The sequence below is a fragment of the Drosophila eugracilis genome, unplaced genomic scaffold, assembly GCF_018153835.1.
Source record: "Drosophila eugracilis isolate 14026-0451.02 unplaced genomic scaffold, ASM1815383v1 contig_498, whole genome shotgun sequence".
Classification (NCBI taxonomy): domain Eukaryota; kingdom Metazoa; phylum Arthropoda; class Insecta; order Diptera; family Drosophilidae; genus Drosophila; species Drosophila eugracilis.
In genome coordinates this window covers 244,750-268,992 of record NW_024573369.1, presented here as the reverse complement: position 1 = coordinate 268,992, position 24,243 = coordinate 244,750, and the positions used below count along the sequence as shown (strand labels likewise).

Genomic DNA, 24,243 nt, shown 5'->3' with positions numbered 1-24,243 from the left:
TTCGAAATTTTCTTAAAAATAAATTTCTCAAAATCATCAAAATAATGATGAGGAAAGTTAGTTTTCGTTATTAGCTGCAGAAAACAGTCATTCTATTAGCTCTGCGTCTTTTTTTCACAAAGGTATAGTCAAAAAACTTAAAAAAATGTTAAATTTTTCAGTCGTAATCTTGACATTTTCCTCGTGACTTTTGACTTACATATGAAACGTAGAACGGATTGCAAGATTTCTGATTCTTGTTTGTCCCTAAAAAAAGTAAACTTGCTATTTATATTTTAATTCTAATCAATTCACTAATCAAGATTTCTTGCGGTGCATTTTGTAGCAGTGAGCTGGGTCTGAAATTGCATTTCGAGGTTGCCCAACAGCGTCAAACTGTCTGGCAATTGTTTTATGCATTTAATGGGTTCCATTTTGTGGGAGGCGGGCACATCGAAGGGGCTCAGCTTGATTGGAATGCAAGTTGAGATAATAAGGCAAAGGCTTTACAAAAGTAAACCAGATATTAGGGGGGTACTCAAAAGAGAGTGTATGCTTAATATAAAAAACCTTCAAAAATCAAGCATTGAAAAATAATTCACATTCGGAATTCAACTTTCAGAGTGCGAAACCTAAAGTAACTAAGTTTCTGCCTAATGGAATTCAAGTTTAAACAGTTTAACCATAAAGTTTATACAGTTTTGTTATTAGTTTTCCCTTTTCTAACCGTGAATATTTCTGTTTTCGCACACAGCTTTCGCATATGGAAAACAGGCTAGGCCTAGTTGGCCCACTTCGCCTCAAACCCCAGCGGGAAATGCCGGGCTGTTTTCATCTTTATTTGCTTTTCCAATTGACACGCCCCCCAGGTCGCACCGGCGAGGGCAAAAACAAATGAAACGAAACGAAATGAACAAACAAATTGCCGGCGTTGTAACAACTTGACATCAGCACGTGCCCTTGTGTGAGTGCCAAATGGGCAAGAGGCAGTGGCGTGCGAGGAGGAGATGCCTAGGAGAAGGAACATTCAGAGTGAGTATTCAAGTATTATATCAAATATTATCAAATTCAAGACTGTATATATATTCCCTACAAGGAAGACTTTGGTTATTCCCTTCTTATGCTTTGTCCTAGAGAGTTTATCTCCTCAACTACGAAGATTTAAGATCTTAAACTCAATACAATAGTTTATGAAATACAAAATTAGATATCCCTAAAGTTTCCCAACAATTTATAGTCATTTAAGGGTATTTTCGATCAGTTTATCAAAGAGTTTCCATGTTTTTGGATTATAATTTGCAGTAGAAAGTCTAGAAACTTACCCAAAACCCCCTGAACTTCCATTCCCTGTGCCTCTGCCTGAATGTGTAAAAGATTGTTGACAATTGCCAATGGCTGCTTGTAATTCCCAATCTATGAATATCAAATAGGCCGGGGTCTCGCGTCCAGGACCCAAAATCCCCAACCCTTGTTTGCCAATCAAATCATAATCTGAATTTGCAAGGAACAACAACAACAACAAGTGGATGATAGGGAGGGGCACGAGGATGCGGCGAGTGGTTATAGGGACATCCGGAGTTTGGAAGGTAGTGAAGGCGCAAATGCAATTTTACAATGTTACATGAAACGAGAAAACGCGCAATTTATGCCAGAGCAGGATGGCAAAATCGGGTAAAGTTTTGGTGGAAATGGAAGGGGGTGGGTGTGGTCTTGGGGAGTGAGTGAGACGACGGCGGCAGAGGACTTGTGCTTTGACGCCTTTTTGATTTGATTGTCCATGACATGACGGGGTCCCAATCCGCTCATCTTCCCTTTCGTACCGCTCAGCAGAAGAGCCAGCCATACGCTATACATGTTCATATAGGAGAGTATATTCCCATATTCCGAAATCCCCTCCTCTGGTTGCATGAACGCCATTTGTAATTCAAGTCAAAAGGCAGTCGATGGTGTTGTTGTCGTCGTTATACTCTTCAGGAAAGGGTATTTAGAGTTTTCTACTGGGTTAGATTACTATCTTGTTTAATATTTTATGGTATATGGTTATAATTTAGAAAATTTCAAAGCTTTTTCCAAGTTTCTGAAGAAAGGTGACCCAAAACTTAGGTTCTAGAGATGGTAACTAGATCAATCCTATACCTATTTCACAGTAAAGTATCTTTAATTTTGTTTTTAACATGAAATTTAGGCTTACGTGATCAATTTAGCTTACCAGCCTTGGAGTTTGTGAAAGAGTTTCTGCTTAAAAGCTACAAAATTCCACTTCTGAAGCCTATAACTTTACCAATCCTACTCCGATTTCTATATGGCCTACCTTTTATTTTCAAAGAAAAATAACACAAAAGATTCCATCTTATACGTAGCTATAAAAGGTTGCCAAAAACTATAGTAAAGTTCTTAATTCGAAAATCAATTAACTGTTTCTCCAAAATACTACAACAAAACCATAAAATATGCCAAAAGTTAGCAAGTTAGAAGGAATAATACTAGTTTTTTGTAGGGTATTTCAAAATCATATCGAAAAAGTATCCTTCACCGACTGGTCCTTGGTGTTATTATTGTTGTTGTTGCTGTTATTCCTCGACGGATTATAATTTTCTTTTCCGTTTCAATGCATTTCATTTCCGTGCCAACGCACGAACGACCCTTGATCCCATCTGGTGAGTGTGTGTGTGTGTGTGTAATTGTGTACTTTGTATTTTTGCATTTTTGACTCAATTACAATTTTCATGCAAAACCAGTAGAAAAAAAAAATGGAAAAAGAAAAACAGGCGAAGAGTGGGAAGGGAGGAGAAATAGTCGCAGGCATAAGTAATATTCCTGGTAATCGGATTACATAATGTGATCAAAATACGAAATCGCATTTTTCCTCCTTTGAAATTTGCGAATTTCTTGATTTGCATTCAAATTAGATTTTTCGTGCTGGATTTATTTTTTAGTTTACAGATTCCAATTGGAATATGTGCTTACTGTGAATGGTGAAACAAATGGGCGGGAAGTTTTTGAATTACAGGTTTTCGTTTTGTGGGAATGTTTAAATAAGGGTGCTGCCAGATCGATAAAAGTATATGCAGAGAGTGCTGCCCAGGAAGAACTTTAGCGGAATGCTGCCCATAAATTTAAATTTTTAAATAGGCAATTCCGTTGAAATTTAAATTTGAATGGCAACTTTTTGAAAATTTGAAGTCAACTAATAGCTTTTCCAGTCCCTCAAAATAAAAGACAAACAAGTATCTTATTCGTTCCGCTTCTTTCATTTGTTTTGCTCAATAAAACACTTAATTCTAATTTTGTTACAAGGTTTTCTGCTTAATCATCATGCTTCTCTAGGTTACTCGAAAAATAGGACTTTAAATTAAAGAAAAAAATATATAATTCATATGCATTAAACAATCGCACGCACACACAACTTTACCGCCTAAAAAGAAACTAACAGAAGAACATAATCTGATACTCATTTTCACTTCTTTCACTTTCCTTCTATGACTGCGCTAGCCCTCCGCTGCCAATCCAAAAGATATATATATTATCTCTCTATATATATAAAGCTGATCCGTCTGACACCAAATTTAGGGACTGGAGAGTGTAAGGGGGGTGAAGTTAAAGGTGGTAGCAACGAAGGGCCGCGCAATCTCAACTCAAAAACTCTAGTTAAACATGGGGGGCTGTGTACGTATATATATATATATATATATATATATCAGTTATATATAATTATATATATATTGTATTGTACACGTGAATGGCGTTGGCTACTAAATACTCCCGAGTATGCACGGCGTAAAGTGTATAAAAGTTATTTGTTGTTGTTGTTTTTGATCCTGTCTGTATACAAATCCACTACTAAGAACAACTTTAAGCCTATTTGAAAAAGAGGGTGAATAGAGGGAGAGGTAAGAGTCTAGTCGCATTCGCAGGTTTGTGTTTTTGTTTTTATGAAATGCTATCGATGAGTTTTAGGACCGAAGACTCCGCTGGAGGGCGGACTAGTAGGTGTAGGATGCTGGACGCCGGCCCGTTCATTGGGTGTGCGCGGTTATCACGATGTTGATCTGCGGATAAACATCCGGTTTGGCCTCCGATGTAATCAGCTGCACCATCCGCTGCTGCAGTTCGTCCTGGCTGGCCTGCGTGCCTGGCGGTATCATCCAAATGGCATCTGTTTTTAGGGTAATGATAGAGAAAAAGAGTATTAGAAGGGGGTTCTTTAAAGATGTTCTCATATAGCATTCATATAGTGACTAAAAAGAAATCAAAGTCCTAAGTGACTTGATTAGAATCATCTGCTTAGCCCTAAGATCTAAGATTGAGGGGTGTCTCTTGCTCACCGCCAAAGTACCAGCCATTTGGAGTGCACAACCGCCACATGATCGGCGGCTGCGTGGGCATCAGATCGGCCAGAATATCACATGTTTCGCCGGGACGCAGGGCGGGCACATTAATGCGCTGCGTCTGGATGGGCGAGGTTAGATAGCAGTTGTTTGGCCAGCGCTCGGTGCCGTCATTTTGCAGCTGGAATGCCTGCTGCTGGGCATTCAGGTGCTTTCCCTGTACAATCTTCATCGAGGGCAAAGACTGCAGGCTGCAGAAGTCCAGGTAACAGCCGACCGCCGTCTGCAGGCTCCTAAAATGGTAGGAAAAGTTTAATTAATGTGTTATAGTAATGATTTGACTGCTATCTTAAAAGAATACGAAGTTCTATAGATGAATCACAATCTCAGTATTGACAGCCCCCTCTTTATATTCCATTACATGTGTTGATACTTGATATATGTTGTAAATAGATAAAGACAACTTCAAGATTATAAAACTTTATGGACTTCTGGGAAAAATCAACTCAGTTTGAAGATATGGCTTTAAAGGGAACATTTCTATACTAGAAACTGTAGGAATCATTCTAAGTAGAAGTATATCAGAAAAACTAACTCAAGGAGGGAAATTTGTAATCAATTTTAGTAAACTAAAAGCAGAGATATAAATAGATTTAGGGGAATACCCGGATATTCAAGGAAAAGTGTCTAGATATTTGAAAACATCACATTCTGATCCTCAGAACTTGCCTATAGAAGATTCACATACATTATAGATCCGAAATACACAAATCAAATCAAATTTAAAATACATTTCCTCTTAATAAAGTTCCTAACTTCAAGACTTAGTAAAAATAGATGCCCCCGCAACGTTACACTTACCAATTGCTCATCTCGAGGTAAAACCTGGCCGATTCCCGGTTCATCTGGTTGTTCATGAGGCTCTGGAACTGGCTGATGAGATCCTCGTGATCCGTGGTGCCCATGCAGCTGAACTGTTGCAGCAGCAGCGAATCGATGTCGAAGTCATTCGTGGGCAGACCCTTCAAGGCGGATGCGGATGCGTTAGCGGATGGACTGGGACTTAGATTCGAATTGGGATTCGGATTTGAGTTTAAATTCAAATTCAGATTCGAATTCGGACTGATGCTCGAAGTGGAATGGGGCAGCGGCAGCATTCCTGGTGGTGGAGGCAGGGGTATGGCCATCATTGGATTTGTGGTTGTTGTTGTATTGGTTGTGAGTCCGAATAACGGTTCACATTGCATCTGTTGTTGCTGTTGTTGCAGCTGCTGCTGCTGCTGCTGCTGGCTATCCGAATTCGGATTTATATTCATATTCTGCATCTCAGCGGCGTTTTCGTAATTCTCCTCCACATCCATCTCGTTCGCTCGGTCTCTCGTTCTCCCTCTATTGCACTAGCTCTAACTCTGTCCGTCTCCTTTGTTTGCTTTCTCTCCCTTTCTTTCTGTAATTAATATATCAAATCAAAATCGCAATCAAATGAAAATGCGTTTTACGCTTTTGTTGTTGTTTGAGCACTTGTACAAACACACACACATCTGTGTACGCGGTTGGAAATACTCACACATACACACGCGCGCACACACAGATGCAGCAGCTGGTTTTTAAGGGCGAACAAAAAACAACAACAGCGGCGGTCACCTCGTCCAAGGGGGCGAAGTGGGGTGCGTTCCGGCTTTCGGCGTGTTCTAGTGCGACCTGTGACCTCGATTAAAGCCGAAAAGCGATCGCTTTGAAGCGAAGAAATGCGGGAATAAAATAAAAAGGCAACAGTTCTGGTGTGGCCAGGCGGCTTATTTTGGTGGCGAAAAGTGTAACCGTGTTAGGGTTATTTTGAAAATGTTATCCGGTAAGCTTTAATACTAACCGATTACAATATATACTAAAAAATATAACCTTCTCTGAAACTATATTCAGGGAATGCTTTATATAAATACTTTGTCATTATTCCATACATTCGTGTTTACTTATACCTTCATCTTGTTGTCTGGAAAGTATTTCAAACTACAGTTGCTGATCTATTAAAAAACACATTTCAAAAGCACAAACTAAGTTGCAATAACAGAACTCAAAAAAAATAATGTAGTAAGCCTTGTAAACTTACTGTGGAAGTTCACATAATTCTTTATTTTTATTACTATTAATAAGAATTTAAATAAACCGCCTCATTATCTAAATCTATCGAGAACCGATTATTAAACTTAACGAGTCTAGTATATTTCCTACAAAGAACAGTATGCGGTCACACTGTTTCGACTATCAAAGAACGATACCTCAAATGATATCTATCGATTGCTCTGTGCAAAATCACGCTCCCTTCTATCGATTGAAAGCGACGGTCGACGGGAAATCGTGCGCATTGTTGTTTTGTTCACCCACTTCGTCGCGTCGCTTTAACAAAATTGTTAAATATCGTTAACAAAAACGCTTCGCACGCACAGTAGCCGGTCGATTGCGAACTTAGACGTGCTTAATTACGTTTCAAAACAAAGCTTGCTCGGTTGAAATTGTAAATAAACAAGAAGGTTTAAGAACTAAATCTTTTTTTTTTTTTTGGTAAGAAAGCCAGTAACAAACAAAATCACAAACACCAACGAAAGAGTGTGTGGGTGTAATATTAAGAAAAAATATCAAGAAATTTAAGAAGAAATCATCTACAAACGCACAAATACATAGATACATATAGAAAAAGGAGCGCGCGGTAAAAAAAAAAGAGCAGCATAAGAAAAAGAAGAAGAAAAACGCCGACTGCGAAAACGGCGACAAAGTGAAATTGATAATAAACGCATCATAATTTATTTAAAATAATAACCAATCAACGGCGGCAGTTATAAATAATTAAGAAAGTTAAGAAGAAAAGCGAGCAAACACACATACACAGCAAAAATGGCAACACTAAACAAATTCACAAAAACGCTGTCCATTGATGAAAAGACCGAGATCAAGGAGAAATTCATAGAGGTAAGATGACAAAAAGAGCGAGAAAAAGCGAGATAATAGTTTGCAATAGCAATATTCAATCAATAAGAAAAAAAGAGGTGGCAAATTATTAAAATTCAAATTGAATGACTCACACATACACACATACTGACACACAGGGGGAGCAGGAAGAAAACCGTTAAGCGGTGCATGTGGGCGTCGTCGTTGACAATGGGGAGCAGCGACGTCGACTGCGACGCTGGCAGCAACGCTGGCCTTCAACAGTGCAAAGCAACCCCCCATGAAGTGGACTTAAAAGAAGAAGAAATAGAGGTGGAAGGAGCAGGAGGAAAACAGGGGCGGATTTAAAGATGGATTTTAGGACGGGGTTTTGTTGTCTGATTTTTTAAATATCCAAACATATTTTTATATTTTTAAATTCAAGTTGAATTTAGCTGTATTTAAAAAAGTTCTTTTCGAAGTCAATGAAAAGATAAAGTACCAGGGCTTACATATAAATTTTACAAATAAAAAGTAAGAGATAACTAGAACCAGTCCTTATCCCCCCTGGATTCGTCACTGGTCAAAGACTTTGAAGAGCGAGAGGAGCAGAGACAAAGTATCGCCAGCTAACGGTTAACGCGCTGCGCCCGCTGCTGCATATGGTAGTGCGTGGAAAGAGGGGGCGCGTGCGTGGAAGTGGGTGGAAGGGGGCCAGCAGATGAGCAAACAAGTTTCCCTTTCCCGCATCTCTTATCTCTCACTCGTTCGCACAGTGGATAGTTGTTATCAAGTATGAGAAAGTAAAAAAGGAAAATATTTACTTGAATTTTTCCTTTATTTTTCGTTTTAAAGATGATTTTGATAAGAAAAACTATTGAAATCAACTGGTATATAGATTATCTGCTAGATTAATTATAAACATTTTAATATATTGAATACTAAATGTATACTTTTTGTTGGTAGATGAAGTTAGAATCCAAAAAAAAAAAATAAATTATCAAACCGTTTCTAAAACTGGTTCCATAAACAAACATAAAAATAGATAAAAGCCAACATCTCCGAATTCCACTGTAGACACTTAACTTTTTCTCATTACCCCTTCATAAAGTATGCAAATATTTCTTATCGCACTGTGAGAACTTCTGGAAATATTTACAGAAAAAACTTCTCTTTTTTGGGAGGCGCCCTTTGCAACTGCAAAAGCAAGAACAAATTCATTATAAACAGCAGCAGCGCATGCGCCAAAAAGCGCAAGTTCAATGCCGCTGTCAACGTCGCTGCCCATCCCCACATAGTGACTAATGCTAAACAAACTAAAAAATACAAATAACAGAGAAAAACATAGACGGCAACAAACCATCTTTCACTTGACGAATACTTCTCGTGAATTTCGCGAGAATAATATTTGGGCAAGGCCAGCGTTATAACGTTAACGAATATAACGTGCATTTATTTCCATACCATGACACCACGTAAAAGTCGCTCCGCTGCCACCCCTTTTTTTTCTGAAAGGGGCCGGAGGGGGGGAATACCATGGAAAACCAGTTTCTGCTTAAACTAAAAATAAAAATAAAAATCACAGGCCAAGGCACATATACAAGCCCCGTCACCGGGAGAGCGTGAAAAACTACGTCTCAGCTCGGCTCCAGCTTCAATTCAGATTCAGATATCTGCTCTCAAACCCAAGACAAGTCGCACAGTGGGCTTATAAGCTTGTCATTGGGAATCCCCTTTACAGATTATAGAAGTCAAAAGAAAGAATGCAGGAGCTATGATATTGTAGTTAGTTCTGGAGTTACTATTATATTATATAAATTTATGACCTTTACTGAAGAAGTATCTAATATTTAAGAAAATAATCATATACAAATATTAGTTCGTGCATCATACTACCCTATAATGATCTCTTTATAGCCCACTATGCACTCGTCACCTTGGTTCAAGGGGCAACCCGAGTCGAGCAATTTTCGTTCAATTTTATGCACACATTTAATAGTTTACAATTGTTTCTTGCTGATTTTTGTTCGCCTGACTTCTCGAATCCCGCTCTGCATTTGGCTTTTCGCTGAGCTCGTAATTCCCGGCAATTCCAAAGCCAAAAAAAAAAAAAAAAAAAAGAAAGAAACAATAAACGCCCACGCTGCAATTGCTTCGAGTGCAGGCCATAAAAATCCGTATATGCTGAAAGACATAAAAAAAGACTTTGCTTGATTGCAATTGCCAACGGAGGGGAAAGAGCGGAATTTATGCAGGCATAAAAAGAAGGGTTTTGAAAGTTTCAGTGAGGAAGTTTGAAGAATTTTGGATTTATTTGATGTTTTTAAACCCTACCATTTCGTCTGATTTTTGTTTCCATTTAAAATTCCCAACTTTTATTAGAGTGTACCGTTTAAGGCAGCTCCTGTCGCACGCGTGCTTGGCGTTAATCGGCCGAACAATACGGATCCATTGTTGTGCTTGGAACTCCAATGAATCTGTATGGCCAACGGAACGATTTGCAAGATGTGGATTCCAAACAAGATCAGGATAAACACTGGCAAACGGTATACTACATACGCTCGTTTAATGGTTGGGAGTTTGTGTGGGCGGTGAACAATCACTGTACTGATTGACACTTGAAAGCTGGAATCTGTTTTCGTTATTCCACTCTTGTTGTTGGCTGTCGAGTGCGATGACTAATAATAAATGCCTTCGCTTGAGATCAACAAAAAGGAAAAAACGATCAAAAATTAAATGAAATTCCGCAATCTTTTTTTCCTCAATGAAGGTTGCAAACTACGAGATATATTGGAATTATAGTAAACAAACTTGTTTATCCCAAGGGGACTCTTTTTGATATTGCTGAAATTATTATCTGGGGACTAAGTATTAGCTATGAAATACAGTAGTTTCCCTCTGCGGGTAATATTTGTAGTGTGATAAGCTAATCGTTATAAAGTTATTCATGGAATCTTATAGATAATTTACTTCATGAGACAATGAGATAAATCTTATTGGAATATATACAATTTCTATGCGATGCAGGGTATTAAAGATCCGTTGATCGCCTACAGGATTATTATTTATCGCATGTGAGTGGCACATTGTTGCCATTTGCTTATGTTGAACAGCAAGACAGAGTTGCCACACCCACATACAAAGCGTTGTTTGTCTTTTGTTTTCTTCTCCCGCTTTTCTGTGTTTCTTTTTCATTCTTGCAGTGTTTTTGTTTCTGTTTCGGTTTCTGTTTCTGCGTGGGAGTGTCAGTGTTAATTGCCACAAAGCCCCGCATTTTGAGTGCCCCGATGTGAAGGAGATATGCAATGTGTTTTTATGGTTTATCGGGCTTGCATACTTGATAAACAATGACGGCAGACAATTTAGCATTTTGATGACTGCATCCAATGAGTAATTTTCAAAACAAACCAATCCATGCAGCCTCTAAAACGCAACTCTATATGTACATATTATATCATCTAATTTTGTATCATTTTCAAAGCATTTAATCTGAAAAATCATATTGTATGGATGATTTAGCTTACTGATGTCTGTGTTTTGTATTCCACGAAATTTATGGCTCGTCGTTGATGCTATTATTTCAACCGCAGCTGTGTTGCCGCCTTTGTTGCATTGCATGTTGCTGTTTTGAAGAGCTGATGGGCAGGCACATAATTCATTTGGCTGCGTTTATTAGGTCTTTCGGGCTGATGTTGCTGCTGCTGCTGCTATATTTTCTTTCTCGATTTTTCCTGCTTTTACTTACTGTGCGCTGTTCCCATTCACACAAAAAACAACACTTATTGTTGTCTTCTTCCGAATATATAATTCCTCGGGATGTGCTGCTGCAGCTTGGCTTTTATCAACATTGTTTTTTCGGGTGGAGGGGCCTTCAAGTGCATTTTGAGTGCAGGCTACTTGGGCACTTAGCGCTAAAAACGCTTTCTTTATTTATTTCCTTTTTTGATTTCTTTGTCATTTTAATGCACATGCCAAAGATTTTTGAATACCCAAACACACACTCTCAGCACACAGTGTCCATCAAAAGTCGTGCCGCACAGTGGGTCGTGATTAAACGGCGATGATATCATTCAAACCAAAGACTGTCTGTGTTTATAAAGTCCAAGAAACACGTAAGTGTTACGTGATTGGAGAGTAAACAAATCCAATGTTGGAAATTATTTTCAGAGGCTCATTTAAAATGTCGTTAAAAGAATATGGTTATTAAATCAACATCAAATGTTTGCCAATCTGCCAGTCTGTGAAAAAGAGCTTGGAATTTGCATATATTTCATCACTGTAAAATGTAGTGTTTATGTATGAAATTATTGGAAAATCCAAGCCGATACACTGTGCATTGCTATCAAGAGTGAAAGTGTTCGTAATGCGTTGATTGCATTTCGTATGCGATAAGTTGCAGCTGCATTAATGCTGCAGCAACCTCTCCCTCACTTTACCACTTTTTCTCTCGCTTATTTGGTTGTCCTTTTCGCTCAAGTTGACGCATTTTATTTCCTTTCGTTTTTATACTCTTGCTCTGGGGGTAATTCCAATTTTCCAATCTGTCTTGCAATGAATTTTCTTGAATATCAAGTTATCTTTGGGTTTTCCTTGGATAAAACTTTCCTGAACAGCAGATAAAGCTATCTTACTTTGCATATCTTTCTATGGGCCATTGCATTTTATTACATCTATAAAATTTGGAGTTAGATAAAGAAACCTTAAGAATCTTAGCAAATATGGTATCTTTTTGTATTCTAACTTTGAAGTTGGTCAATATTTATAATAAACCTATATTAAAAATATAGATTTCTGCTCTTAAGATATTCAATTCTTATGATCAAGAATAATAGATCTTCCGATGTACAAAAATTCCAATTAGATGACCAATTCTATAATGGAATTCTCCTTAAGGGTATTCAAGTCCCGGGCACCATTTTTGGGCGCCTTCGATGGTTGTTTTTTTTGCGTGACGAGTTTGTTGAACTCTGGCCAGTTACCTTTTGGGGGCAGCGTTGGATTGTTTGTCATTTCTTTTTATCAGTTTTTGCCATTTTTGGTTTTCACTTGGCACCGCAGAAAGAGACAGATATTTGGGGGAAGAGAGAGAGAGACAGGGAGATGGGTAAAACAGGGGGATATGGATATGGGTATGGTAAACAGAGACACGGATGATTTAGTGGCTCATTTCCAATAGTTACCGGAGTGTAACGTATCCCCCCACCTCCGATACCCTTCTTTTTCCACACTTTTCCCCTTCGCTTTTTTTGTTTTTTGTGTGTGTGTGTGTGTCGTTGATTAACTGTAAATTTGTCATAATGAAGTGCAGCAGCGTTGACTTTCACAGTCGCGTGCTCTATACACTTGACGAAACATTGTTGCGCTGTTGTGGGAAATCATTGAGGCGCGGCCAATACAATTAACACCCACAACCGAGCGGGGAACTAGTTCATTAGCCGAACTAAACGCTCCTTTTAGCGGCACAATTGGATGGTCACAATGGGATGCACTTCAATTAGCAGGGCACTGAGAGAAAATACTGATGTTGTTAGGAAGTTATTTTTGGTATATTAAGAGACTTAACTTGCCCTTTCTTTATCACTAAATAGAGGTGTTTTTAAGTGCTGTTTCTAGCCTTTTAGATTTACTTTTACTTACTTATTATCCTGAGAACTAAAAACCATTTTATGGGTCAACTTCTTTTGATTACTAGCACATGACACATTTTCATATGTTTTAAAGACATTGAAGAGATTCCCCTTCTGTTAATCTGAAAAAAATGCAAGAAAAACCCCAGGGAAAACCTTTAAATGATAGTACAACTTTAATACGGACCCGCACAAATTATCAATGACAGCTTTTAAATGCGATATGATGTCGCGGCGTATGTTTCAGTTCGTTGAGGGTGTTCGCTTGCCTAATTAGCAAGTGGCCTTTATGACTCAGCCTTGGTAATTTATCCTGACCGCCCTGACTAATACCCATATTATATATCACTCGCGAAAGTGTAATCAGTCGGCAAGGCGAGGCTTTTGGGGGGCGAAAAGTAACGAAACACCAAATACAGTTTAGTGGAAACTAGTCGGAATCACCCTGTCTTATTCGTCATTTAAAGTTATAATTAAGGGCAATAAATTAGGAGCTATCCAGCTGGAAAAACTATAAATATGTTAAATGAAATATTTGTTTTGATATATATTTATATATATTCCTCCTATATGAAGATTTTTATATGATACCAAATAGAATAATTTGATTTATTATTCCCCCAAAATTGAGGCAATTGCTATTTATTATTTATGATTACTGATCACTTTCAAGAAAGCTATAAACTCTTTTATCAGTTAATTGCTAAAACAGTTTAGACTTTAATTTCGCAGTAAAAATACTATTTTAAAGTATTCAAAATACACCATTTAGGTACTCGTAAATCCCAGTCTGGAAAACCCTCTAATGGAACCCAAAAACTCTGCCCACAATTACTATTTCTGTTAGCGGCAATTGTCTTTGGATCCACGCCCACAAACTTGGCGAGTCTGGCTGTCTAGTTAACGGATATGTGTCACTGCTGATTATACAATTTACTTAACATTTTTCTTTTTGTTGTTATTATTGTTGGTTTTTTGCGTGCGCTGGCTGACTGGCTGGCTGGCTGACTGACTGGAGGGACGCACTGCAAATTTCTACATAAATATTTATTACACTCAAAGCTGCGAGTAATCGCAGACAAGCGAAAACTCAAAATTTGCTTTACGTGTTACAAATTTCAATTGACTGCGACAACGACGTCGAAAAGGTTTACAAAAAAAAAAAAATATAAAAAAAGAAACAACAAACAGACAACGACAACGAAGCCCAAGTTGAATGCGAACAACGACCGGCAAACAACCAGAAAAACAGCAGAAAATAAAAAAAACCACAACAACACCAAGAGAAACGAAAAGTAACGCACTGCCACCGATTGACACGACAGGCGACAAAAGTTTTCCAAAGTCGTTTTTTAATATTGAGAAGTAATAGGGTTTTTTGGATGAGAATTCTGGACGGAACTTGGAGCGGAAGTCTCAAAAAGATCAGTTATTATCTGTTCTAGCTTGCAAATTTTGGATTCTGAGTTTACTTATGATCATTTATTGAAGTTTTTCATGCTTTTGAGATAATATTTTGGGATATTGAAGTGTTGGAAAGTATATTAGAATGTTTTAGGAATGCAAATTTCCTCTTATTCCATGCTAAAGAAGAATAGGTATGCTAAATATCATTTTGAGTATATATAATATTAATCAGGAGTATCCTAAGAATATTAACTCTATTATTAAAAGATAAATAATATATTTTATGATCAAAACTATTGTTTTTGTTGTCAAATTAAAGATTTGTTATATCAAAAAATATCAAATATGTGATCTTTAAATAGATCTCTTAAGATATTCCCATAGCACTTCTACACTTTTGTAAGGTGCACGCTCATAAAGTATCTATTGGTGGTCTTTTTTTTACGGCCGTGCAACGGTAAACAACTATCTAGCATATCATCATTATTATCGCCATCATCGATGCCTATGCCAACGCATTATTAATTTTTGTTCAATTGATTTCCTTTGCCTGTATTTGAACAGCGACTTTTTATAACGACCTCCAAGATAGTCGTGTAGAGGGGTCAAAGGGGGGGCGCACTTTGGGTACTTGTGGGGTCTTATATGCATAAAGCGGTACGAACGAGTATCTATCAAACAATGCTGATTAACATGTTTCGAATGCTGTTGACTCACGTTCAATCAGCGGGCGTTGTATTGTTGCCTTTTTTCAGCTGATGTTGATGTAATGCTGCCTTTGTTGTCGAGGTCGCGACACACTGAAAAAGTGGGTGGAATGGGCTAAAATTGTATGATTGTATGGATGACCCAAGAGAGGGAGAGGGGGTTTGCATTATCGCACGGCATTACTTGATATGCAAAAGCTAGGGTAAATCCACTTGTCGTGCCAAGCATACGAAATGTTAGTTTGTTTTTTCGACTCAAAAAACCAAAAAACCGGTTCAACGAAAGCGAAAAAAGTGGAACAAATAGTAGTTAGTGTTTTCTCGGCCAGGTGACATTTGCAATTACGTCACTCAAACATTTTCCCCCTAAAAGCCGGGGCAAACAAAAGTTTTTGAAAACTATAGATATAAGCACAGCGCTTAGCATATATTTTCTTGCTTCTCTCGATTGTTTTTTTATTCTGTTTCGCCTCTGCTAATGAACTTCATTTGCTGTAAATTGCCTTTAAATGACAGTGACTAAGCCCCGAATAGCGGGGCAAACATTGACGCTGGCAAAAAAAATGAAAAAATAAACAAAAAAAACGAAGACAAGGAAAAACGTTCATTAACAAAAATTTCGCGCGTTGTTTGTCATAATTATGATTGCCGCCTAAGTTCTCTTCTGGGTTCCAAAAATAAAAAGCAGAGAAGCTACACTTGTAGAAATACTAGCCTAACTATTAGGGAATTTAATATGTTTTGAGAAAGTTTAAAAATCTTTTTCAAGTTTAATTTACAAATGTTTTACATTATGTTAAAAATATTATAGAAATAACAATTTAACTTTTACGTATTTGTTAACTTTTCTCGCAGTGCTGAAAAAAGAGGCAGGTGAAGGGTTAGCAAACATCGGTGACACCAAAAGTGAACCCGTAGAAAGTTGCTTGGGGTCAGGCGTGTGCGGTTCTGGTCTTTGATTTCCTACAGCTGGTCTCGTAGTAAAAATCAACTTCGAAGTGCCTTATAGCAAATTGAAAAATCCAAAGAAAAGATTCTTGCTTTTGTTAAAGGAAGGAATTCAAGGTGTTAATTATGCGCAATTTATTATTGACTTCGGGTAAAACAAACTCAACTCATGGACTGTGGTAAATATTTATTAAATCATAACAATTTGGGTTAATTATTGAGGAGGCTAACATTGTTCAGTAGGGTTAATGACTGGTAAATGTATACAGCTTAACTTAACAATTTGCTGAAAAATGAATCAATAATATGGAAATTATTTTATATAAAGAACGCATTTAGCATTTAGCTCTTTCCTCGAAAACAGATCGTGTGCAATCTGATAACTTAAATACTATTACTAAGCGCAGCTGCACTTGCGCAAAGCAGATGGTATTATGTAATCACAACTGTTTTATCATCGCGGGAAAAGGGAAAAACAAAAGATGCAGTTTGCTCAGCTGGGTTTATTCAATTTAGTTCGATATATCGGTCGATCGGGGAGTGGCACCACTTACGGACAGACAACAGAAGTCTTTGTATGTCCAGCGATTAGTCATCGCGGGTAAGTGATCGATAATACTACTGACCATGGTGTCTAGATGTACTGAAAGAAAATAACTATAAAATATGAGATATTAATATGGGCTTAAAGAGCGGTGCTTACTTACCTAAAGTACCCTCCTTTTGGTTAAGCTTCCTGAATCGGAACTCCTTTAAGAAAATCACTTTGCGTTCCTTGAGTAAACCCCCCAATTGTATGTTGTAGAGGAAGTCCTAAACGTTTACTATCGCATTTCCTTGTCTTATCGCGTCACGAACTTTCATTATCAGAATGGAATTAGATTTATGTTCTACAAGTTATAACCTAACCGAAATGACAATTGCCACATAATTCGTTCGCTGATACAATGGCTATTAAAAAACCAATTACGTTTAAATACCGTGTCCCTCCACCTCTCTCAGTTCGTTTCTTACGCTCATTTTCCCATTATCTCTGTAAGTTTTTTACCAGTCAAGTTGTATTGCAATTAACCAAAAAGTTTTTGATGCGTAAGCAATTTGTTGACAGCGATTTCGGGCTCTTGAGAATGTTGCGAAAAGGGTTGCCACGTCACTGGCGAATCCGAATATTAGTCGATGACTCAAATCGAAATTTCAACTATAAGTGATTACATTAATTCATTCCAGCAAAACATAAAAGTTGTTTATTTGTTTAATAAATGAATCAACACTGTGACTGTACTTATTATGTAAATTTAAATAGTGTTTTCAAGGAAGATAGTTATGAATTTAATTTAAAGTTATTTATAGTTTCTTTCTTAGAAAATTTCCACTTAAATATTACTAGTTTCTAAAGGATGTCTTCTTGAAAACGAAAAATGTTTGAAGGGTTAAATGCTTGAATCCTTTAAAGGACCTCCCATTAACCTGCATATTATGACTACTTGGCAACCCTGTAATTATTAGCGCACCTGAGAATAAGCGAAAAAAGAGAGTGGCAAATTGATTTATCGCCGAAGAACGGCATTATAACAAAGAGTGGACCTTATCAATTCCACGAGGAGAGTGGAAAAATCAGTTAAGAACTTGTTTTATTAAATGTTTTCTGCAGATTTCCCGCACTACTTTCTGGCTCTATTTTATCCCAGCTGTGGTAGTTAGTGAGTAACTTTTTATCAACCCGTTCTTTTTGTGATTCAGGATGACGCGTTTTTTAAAAAGGTGTTCTTCTCCCTCTCTCTGGTTTCTCTGGCTCCGCTCTCAGTCACTGATAAGGAACCGTTCGATTGGAGTGCTGTGTGTTTTTTCGCCTCTTTTGTGTGATAAAAGAAAAGGCATAAATAGTCCGCTCCACTGAAACACTCAATTAGTACTCAGCTTTAGCTCGTGGAAAGCGAATCGGTAAAGGAAAAAGAAAAAGAAAGCAAGAAGACCCAAGAAGGAGAACGAAAGAAAGGAGTTGTTGTATCTTATAAAGTAAAAGCTCGCATCCTTGGCTCTCTCGCGTCGTCTTTCTTTCGCTCTCTCGATTCAATTCTTTTCTTCTCACGCGCTATCTATCTCGCGTGTTTGTGTTTGTGGCTCTGTTTGTGTGTGTGTGTACTATAGTATCTGTGTGCAAATCAATTAATTTTTTGTTGTTTGTTTATTTTTGCAACGAAAACAAGAAGGAATTTAGTAAATAATCAAATTAATTCCGAGTGCAAATATACATTGGAATAATGGCCGATATTATCAACGTGGAGCAGCACCAAACCACCGAGGAGTTCAAGCAGAATCTCGAGGAGATGATTCCCAATGTAGGTGGCGCCACTCCAGCAGCTACAGTGGATAACCGCTAAAGCAAATTATCATATATTGAAGAAAATGATAAGTTAGATAGAGATTGGGGATAACCAAGAGTTCAAAGATTTGGTATTAGTTTTGAAACGCCTTCAAGCTTAAGGAACCGGAAAGAAGTTTTTTTTTTTAAAACATTTAATTTTTTAATTTACTCCCTTGAGTAACAAAAACCGTACATAGGCGAAATGTATTTTTTTATTACTCACAACTCACGTAATCACTCCCTCTCGATTTTGGTATGTCTGTGGTTTTTTTTTTTTCATTCCCTATCGCTTTTTCTCGGGGCACTTTATGGCTTTTTAATCGATAACACCGACAGGTGACACGCATACCAATACCCATAAGCAGGGCCTTTACAGTGAACACCTCCGATAAAGAGCACGCGCCCCAAACTGACCCATTGCAGTACCCCACCCCCTCCTGCAAAAATATAGCAAAAATCAAAATCACTTCCGTTCGATGTCAGTCATATGTTGGCCAAAAGTATTTCCCACCTATCAGTATATATTCGATATAGCCTCGTTTTTGGCCAAGGACAACACCCTCGATGGCTTCATGGTTGTCTCCCCCCCTCGAGAACCCGACAACCCAAGAACCGTCCATCATATCATTACCATATACGTAATCGAGTGCTGTTTTTCGATTTTATGTTAGCTTTTTGGCGCACAGAACAAAAATTTATCTTATCGACAAACAGCAAAAGCGGAGCAATCAACGCACCACTACCAAAGCGGCGTTACCAACCACTGAGCCATAAATTCCACAGTCCAGTCTATCAGTCCATCCACCTGGCTCCTTATTTTCCCCCCATCGATTTTCCCTATTTCGCATACGTTAAATGGCAACAAAATAATGCTTACCTTTTATGACACCGCCCGGCTAAATATTTGGTTTTTCCCCAATTTTGGATTTCTGCTTGGGTTGGGTTGGGTTCCAGGAAATTCGCAACAATCTGGCGGCTTTGGGAAGGTTAACTACCAAACATATTGGACAAACATTGATCATTATTGGGGGGTAGCTTAGCCCAATGTTTGCTTAGAGAGTTTAGATAAAGGATTTTTGAAATGTGTTATGATTTAGGTGGTCAACTCATGACATTAATGAACATATTTCAGGATAAAATCTAAGTTTTTAGTATATAACCTTCTTAGTATTGAGTAAGGTTAGTTGTCCATAAGTAAAGTTATAAATCTTATAAATTACAGATTTTTAAATCTTTTAAGGATGGGTAACAACAAGTTTGAAAAGCATAGATTTAATAATAATTCAAACCAAAATCGTAGAACATTGTCTTGCAAATCCTCAAAGCGAAACCTTTAGAGCTTGGCAAAGCTTGTCCTTATCTAAAATATTTCAAGCATATTGACCAATAATTGCGTTCAGCCTTTAAATATGACTAATAACTTGAAAGCTTGTGAAAACCAGATAATCAGAGTTATATATTTATTGATTAAATCGAGCAGTTTGATAAATATGATTCCTTACCGTAAGAAAAAGAGAAAACATTTGGCTTTCAAATAGTATTTAAACGCTTAGCTCTTAGTCACTGAATTTGGCAAGAAATAATCAAGAGAGGAACTTAATTTCAAGTATTTACAAACTGATTCATCGGGTGATTTACAAAAATCTGTTTAGGCTTTCACTTCTATAGTTTTTTTCCTGCCCCCAAAGACTCTTCAATTATTGGGGCTCCTAATTTTTTCTTCTTTTATTTTTCTGGCGGCGCCCACTCACGCTTTTGAACTGTATAATTTGAAGCGAGCAATTTTCGATAATCAGCGATATGTCAGTCAGGTGAAAGATAGTGCAGCTCGAAGAGTGGAAACTGAAAAGTGGAAATTGAATTCGATAAGAGGCGGTATTTGCGATAAGGTAGCGGGAGATGGGAAATATCATTTTGCATACCACATTCCGTATATGAAAACAGGTGGCGGCGGGGCCACTGGAATGCGGCTGTGTGTTTGGCATTCGGATTTGATTGATGATGACTCACCGATTGATCGGGGCGATCGGCGGACCACTTACTCATGGCCGAGGATTACTCATAGATCTCTCCTCTTTCTCGATCGCTGTGCCCTTTTAAGTCATTTTTCAGTTCCGAGAAGGCCGCTATGCAAACTAATGAATAAGAGAAGCTATTAAGAGGTCACCAGTTGTTTGTTTTGATGATGAGACTAGGCTTGGGATTGCCATTTCATTGATAATTATTTAAACTGATAAAGAAGATTCGTACTAACTGAAATCCTTTTCATTTTCCAGTTGGATGCCAACAAGGATGGCTTCATCGACCTGCACGAGCTGAAGGATGCGCTCAACCAGGTCGGATTCAAGCTGGCCGGCTACCAGGTCCGCGAGATGATCGATGAGTACAAGAGCAAACAGCGGACCGCCTTCCAGGGCAAGCTGAATCTGGAGGAGTTCGAGGCACTTTGCCTGGACCTGAAGAGCAAGGATGTGGCCAGCACATTCAAGACGGTCGTCTCCAAGAAGGAGAATCTGGAGACTCTTGGCGGTATGTCGAGCATCTCGTCGGAGGGCACCACCCATTCTGTGCGCCTCGAGGAGCAGCTGGCTTTCTCCGACTGGATCAACTCGAATCTGGGCCATGACAAGGATCTGCAGCATCTGCTGCCTATCGACAGCGAGGGCAAGCGTCTGTATCTGAGCATCAAGGATGGTATTCTGCTGTGCAAAATTATCAACCACTCTTGCCCGGACACAATCGACGAGCGGGCGATCAACAAGAAGAACCTCACCGTCTACCGGGAGTTCGAGAACTTGACCCTGGCCCTGGTTTCCTCCCAGGCAATTGGCTGCAACATTGTGAACATCGATGCCCACGATCTGGCCAAGGGCAAGCCACATCTTGTGCTGGGTCTCCTCTGGCAGATCATCCGCATCGGTCTGTTCAGCCACATCACCCTGGACAGCTGTCCGGGACTGGCTGGTCTTCTCTTCGACAACGAACGTCTGGAGGATCTGATGAAGATGTCGCCGGAGGCCATTCTCCTGCGTTGGGTTAACCATCATTTGGAGCGTGCCGGCATCTCGAGGCGGTGCACCAACTTCCAGTCAGACATCGTTGATTCCGAGATCTATTCGCATCTGCTGAAGCAGATTGCCGGGAATGATGCTGATGTCAATTTGGATGCTCTGCGGGAATCTGATCTGCAATCGCGTGCGGAGATCATGTTGCAGCAGGCCGCCAAGCTTAACTGCCGCAGCTTCCTCACGCCACAGGATGTCGTCAATGGCGTCTACAAACTCAATCTGGCCTTCGTTGCCAATCTGTTCAACAACCACCCGGGATTGGACAAGCCCGAGCAGATCGAGGGACTCGAATCCATTGAGGAGACGCGTGAGGAGAAGAGTAAGTATTACAAATAGTCTTAACAATCTTTCAGGCATTGTATCTATATAACTTTCAAGATATATGGCAGTTAAAAAGTAACTAGCATTGAAAAGATTACAAGTAATGACTTTTTAGTCAAGAACTGAAGTTTATTTTTAAAGAAATACAAATACCAAAGAACAAGGCAGGCGTCAGTTTATAGCATAAATAAATCACTTCTTATAATTATAAAGATAATATTTTATCAACAAACTATGCGCAGGAAGTGTGAGCCATAAAAACTTGGAAATTGCAGTTCCCAAGATCATGCGAGTATATAAACTTAGAAGGAAATGTAGTCTCCATGTTTTCATAGGAACAAGGAATTATATACGAAGTTCTACTAACTAAATTATATCTTCTTCATTTTCTAGCCTACCGCAACTGGATGAACTCGATGGGAGTGGCGCCGCATGTGAACTGGCTGTACTCCGATTTGGCCGATGGTCTCGTCATCTTCCAGCTGTTCGACGTCATCAAGCCGGGCATCGTCAACTGGAACCGCGTGCACAAGCGCTTCAGCCCGCTGCGCAAGTTTATGGAAAAGCTGGAGAACTGCAATTACGCCGTGGATCTGGGCAAGCAGCTGAAATTCTCGCTGGTCGGAATCGCTGGCCAGGATCTTAACGATGGAAATGCCACACTGACGTTGGGTAAGCTTTCCACTTATTGTTTTCTATATTGTTATATAAAGTACTAATGTAAATCTGTGTTTATAGCTCTCATCTGGCAGCTGATGCGCGCCTACACCCTGTCCATTCTGTCCCGCTTGGCCAACACTGGCAACCCAATCATCGAGAAGGAGATCGTCCAGTGGGTGAACAACCGACTGTCGGACGCTGGCAAGCAGTCGCAGCTGCGAAACTTCAACGACCCGGCCATAGCCGATGGCAAGATCGTGATTGATCTGATCGATGCCATCAAGGAGGGCAGCATCAACTACGAGCTGGTGCGCACCAGCGGCACGCAGGAGGTAAGTTTCGGTGTCTTGACCTGGCCATTGCCCCAACTAAACTAATTGCCCCAACTAACTAATCCGCAGGATAACCTGGCCAATGCCAAGTATGCCATCTCCATGGCCCGTAAGATTGGTGCCCGCGTCTACGCCCTGCCCGAGGACATCACCGAGGTGAAGCCCAAGATGGTGATGACCGTCTTCGCCTGCATGATGGCCCTCGACTACGTTCCCAACATGGACAGCGTGGACCAGAACAACCACAACAGCTCCGCCAACAACAGCAATTAGGCGCCACGGCAGCCGCAACTCAATTATACATAAACAAGAGGATGGGATTTTGAAAGGGGAAAGCAGAGGAAAACAGAAGAAAATAGTGGGAAATACGTAGACTTGTCGTATTCGCTAATTACTAATTACTACTCTATTCGATTCGATTGCGTTCCTTCCTTCGCGCTACCAATACATTTTTGTGTTTTTTTTTTATAATTTCGATTACTTTTTGTAATTTTTTTTTATTATATATTTATATATTATATACTTGAGTACGAGTATCAGTTTCCCCCCTATTGTAATTAAGCAAACAGATTTTAGAGTGTCGCGCGCGCATCTGTTTTCGAGCCCGGCGAGAGAGGTGTTTCTTTATTAGTTTTGTTTAACGATTGTGTAATTATACAACTTTAACCTTATTTTATAAATAGAGGTTTTGCGTTTTCCGCTTTAGATCCTTTCCTTAACACAAGGAAACAAAAGAAACAAACAAAAAGAAAGAGAGAAATGAATAGGCGACAAAGTTGAGCGTGCAAGATTAAGAAAGAGAGAGAGGGATAGAAGAGGATTATAATATTAAACATTGCGACGAACACAATGAAAACAATTAACTTTGTAATATATACATATATATTTATATACGATTACGATATGCGCCTATATACATAACATATATTTACATAAATCGATATATATATTTTTGCATAAATGCGTTATGCGTTGCCTGAAGAAGGGGAGATGAGTAACGAACGAAGATCGGGACCGGGAATATATCCAGAAACAAAAGATAATGAAAAACAAAACAACAAACAGAGTAAAGAGTAAATAATTTTGTATTTAATATATATATATATTTTTTTGCAAATAATTGTAAGCCGCTTTTGTTTATGTTTTTTTCCAACGCGTGTGTTTGTTCTATTTCTTTTTACATATTTGTATAATTTTGCGTTTAAGTGCGTTAGAGCGAGGTGGCAATAGGCGGCGCCAACACGGCGTAGAAAGAGAGGGCAGCAACAAACATTTTTAGTGCAATGAGGCGACATACAAATCCAAGAGAAGAAACGAAAACGAAATAAGAAAAAGATGAAGTAATACTATATGCATAATACAAGTAAAACAATAAAGTAAATCTAAAAAAAAAAGTACTAAAATATTAAATGTTTCATTTAAGACATTATGTAAAACAAAAATGTGTCTATATACTACTCTATTATGTCTACACTATTTGTTTTCTACTCTATGTACTTCACTGAAGTTGAGTTGTTTATTTTTTATTTGTAAAAGCAAAACATTGCTCATTCCATAATTGTATATTTCTGTGACCCAT

The 24,243-nt window shown here is 38.7% G+C and overlaps 2 protein-coding genes across 4 annotated transcripts; one reads left to right on the top strand and one right to left on the bottom strand.

The window, feature by feature from the left end:
• Nucleotides 1-3,207: 3,207 nt before the first annotated feature.
• LOC108105392 lies at nucleotides 3,208-6,133 on the bottom strand. The gene is made up of 4 exons (XM_017211935.1): nucleotides 5,875-6,133; nucleotides 5,169-5,754; nucleotides 4,305-4,600; nucleotides 3,208-4,135 (listed from the first exon to the last, which is right to left on the bottom strand). The coding sequence occupies exons 2-4, from the start codon at nucleotides 5,666-5,668 to the stop codon at nucleotides 3,996-3,998; spliced, it is 936 nt and encodes a 311-aa protein (XP_017067424.1). The 5' UTR covers nucleotides 5,669-5,754; nucleotides 5,875-6,133; the 3' UTR covers nucleotides 3,208-3,995.
• A 485-nt stretch (nucleotides 6,134-6,618) lies between these two features.
• On the top strand, nucleotides 6,619-24,067 carry LOC108105353 (plastin-1). 3 transcript variants are annotated; one of them, XM_017211868.1, is made up of 6 exons: nucleotides 17,844-17,859; nucleotides 18,126-18,257; nucleotides 20,560-21,670; nucleotides 22,066-22,344; nucleotides 22,411-22,664; nucleotides 22,734-24,067. In XM_017211868.1, the coding sequence occupies exons 2-6, from the start codon at nucleotides 18,180-18,182 to the stop codon at nucleotides 22,935-22,937; spliced, it is 1,926 nt and encodes a 641-aa protein (XP_017067357.1). In that variant the 5' UTR covers nucleotides 17,844-17,859; nucleotides 18,126-18,179; the 3' UTR covers nucleotides 22,938-24,067. The 3 variants fall into 3 exon arrangements, with proteins under 3 accessions (XP_017067358.1, XP_017067356.1, XP_017067357.1); XM_017211869.2 differs by lacking the exons at nucleotides 17,844-17,859; nucleotides 18,126-18,257 and adding an exon at nucleotides 6,619-7,271; XM_017211867.1 differs by having other exon boundaries at nucleotides 17,828-18,257.
• The last annotated feature ends 176 nt before the right edge of the window (nucleotides 24,068-24,243 follow it).

Coding starts and splice junctions, on each gene's coding strand:
- LOC108105392 (XM_017211935.1), bottom strand. CDS start 5,668: ATGGATGTGGAGGAGAATTACGAAAACGCCGCTGAGATGCAGAATATG. Junction 4,601..5,168: donor TACCTCGAGATGAGCAATTG/GTAAGTGTAACG, acceptor CTACCATTTTAG/GAGCCTGCAGACGGCGGTCG. Junction 4,136..4,304: donor AAATGGCTGGTACTTTGGCG/GTGAGCAAGAGA, acceptor CCCTAAAAACAG/ATGCCATTTGGATGATACCG.
- LOC108105353 (XM_017211867.1), top strand. CDS start 18,180: ATGGCCGATATTATCAACGTGGAGCAGCACCAAACCACCGAGGAGTTC. Junction 18,258..20,559: donor TCGAGGAGATGATTCCCAAT/GTAGGTGGCGCC, acceptor TTCATTTTCCAG/TTGGATGCCAACAAGGATGG. Junction 22,345..22,410: donor AAATGCCACACTGACGTTGG/GTAAGCTTTCCA, acceptor CTGTGTTTATAG/CTCTCATCTGGCAGCTGATG.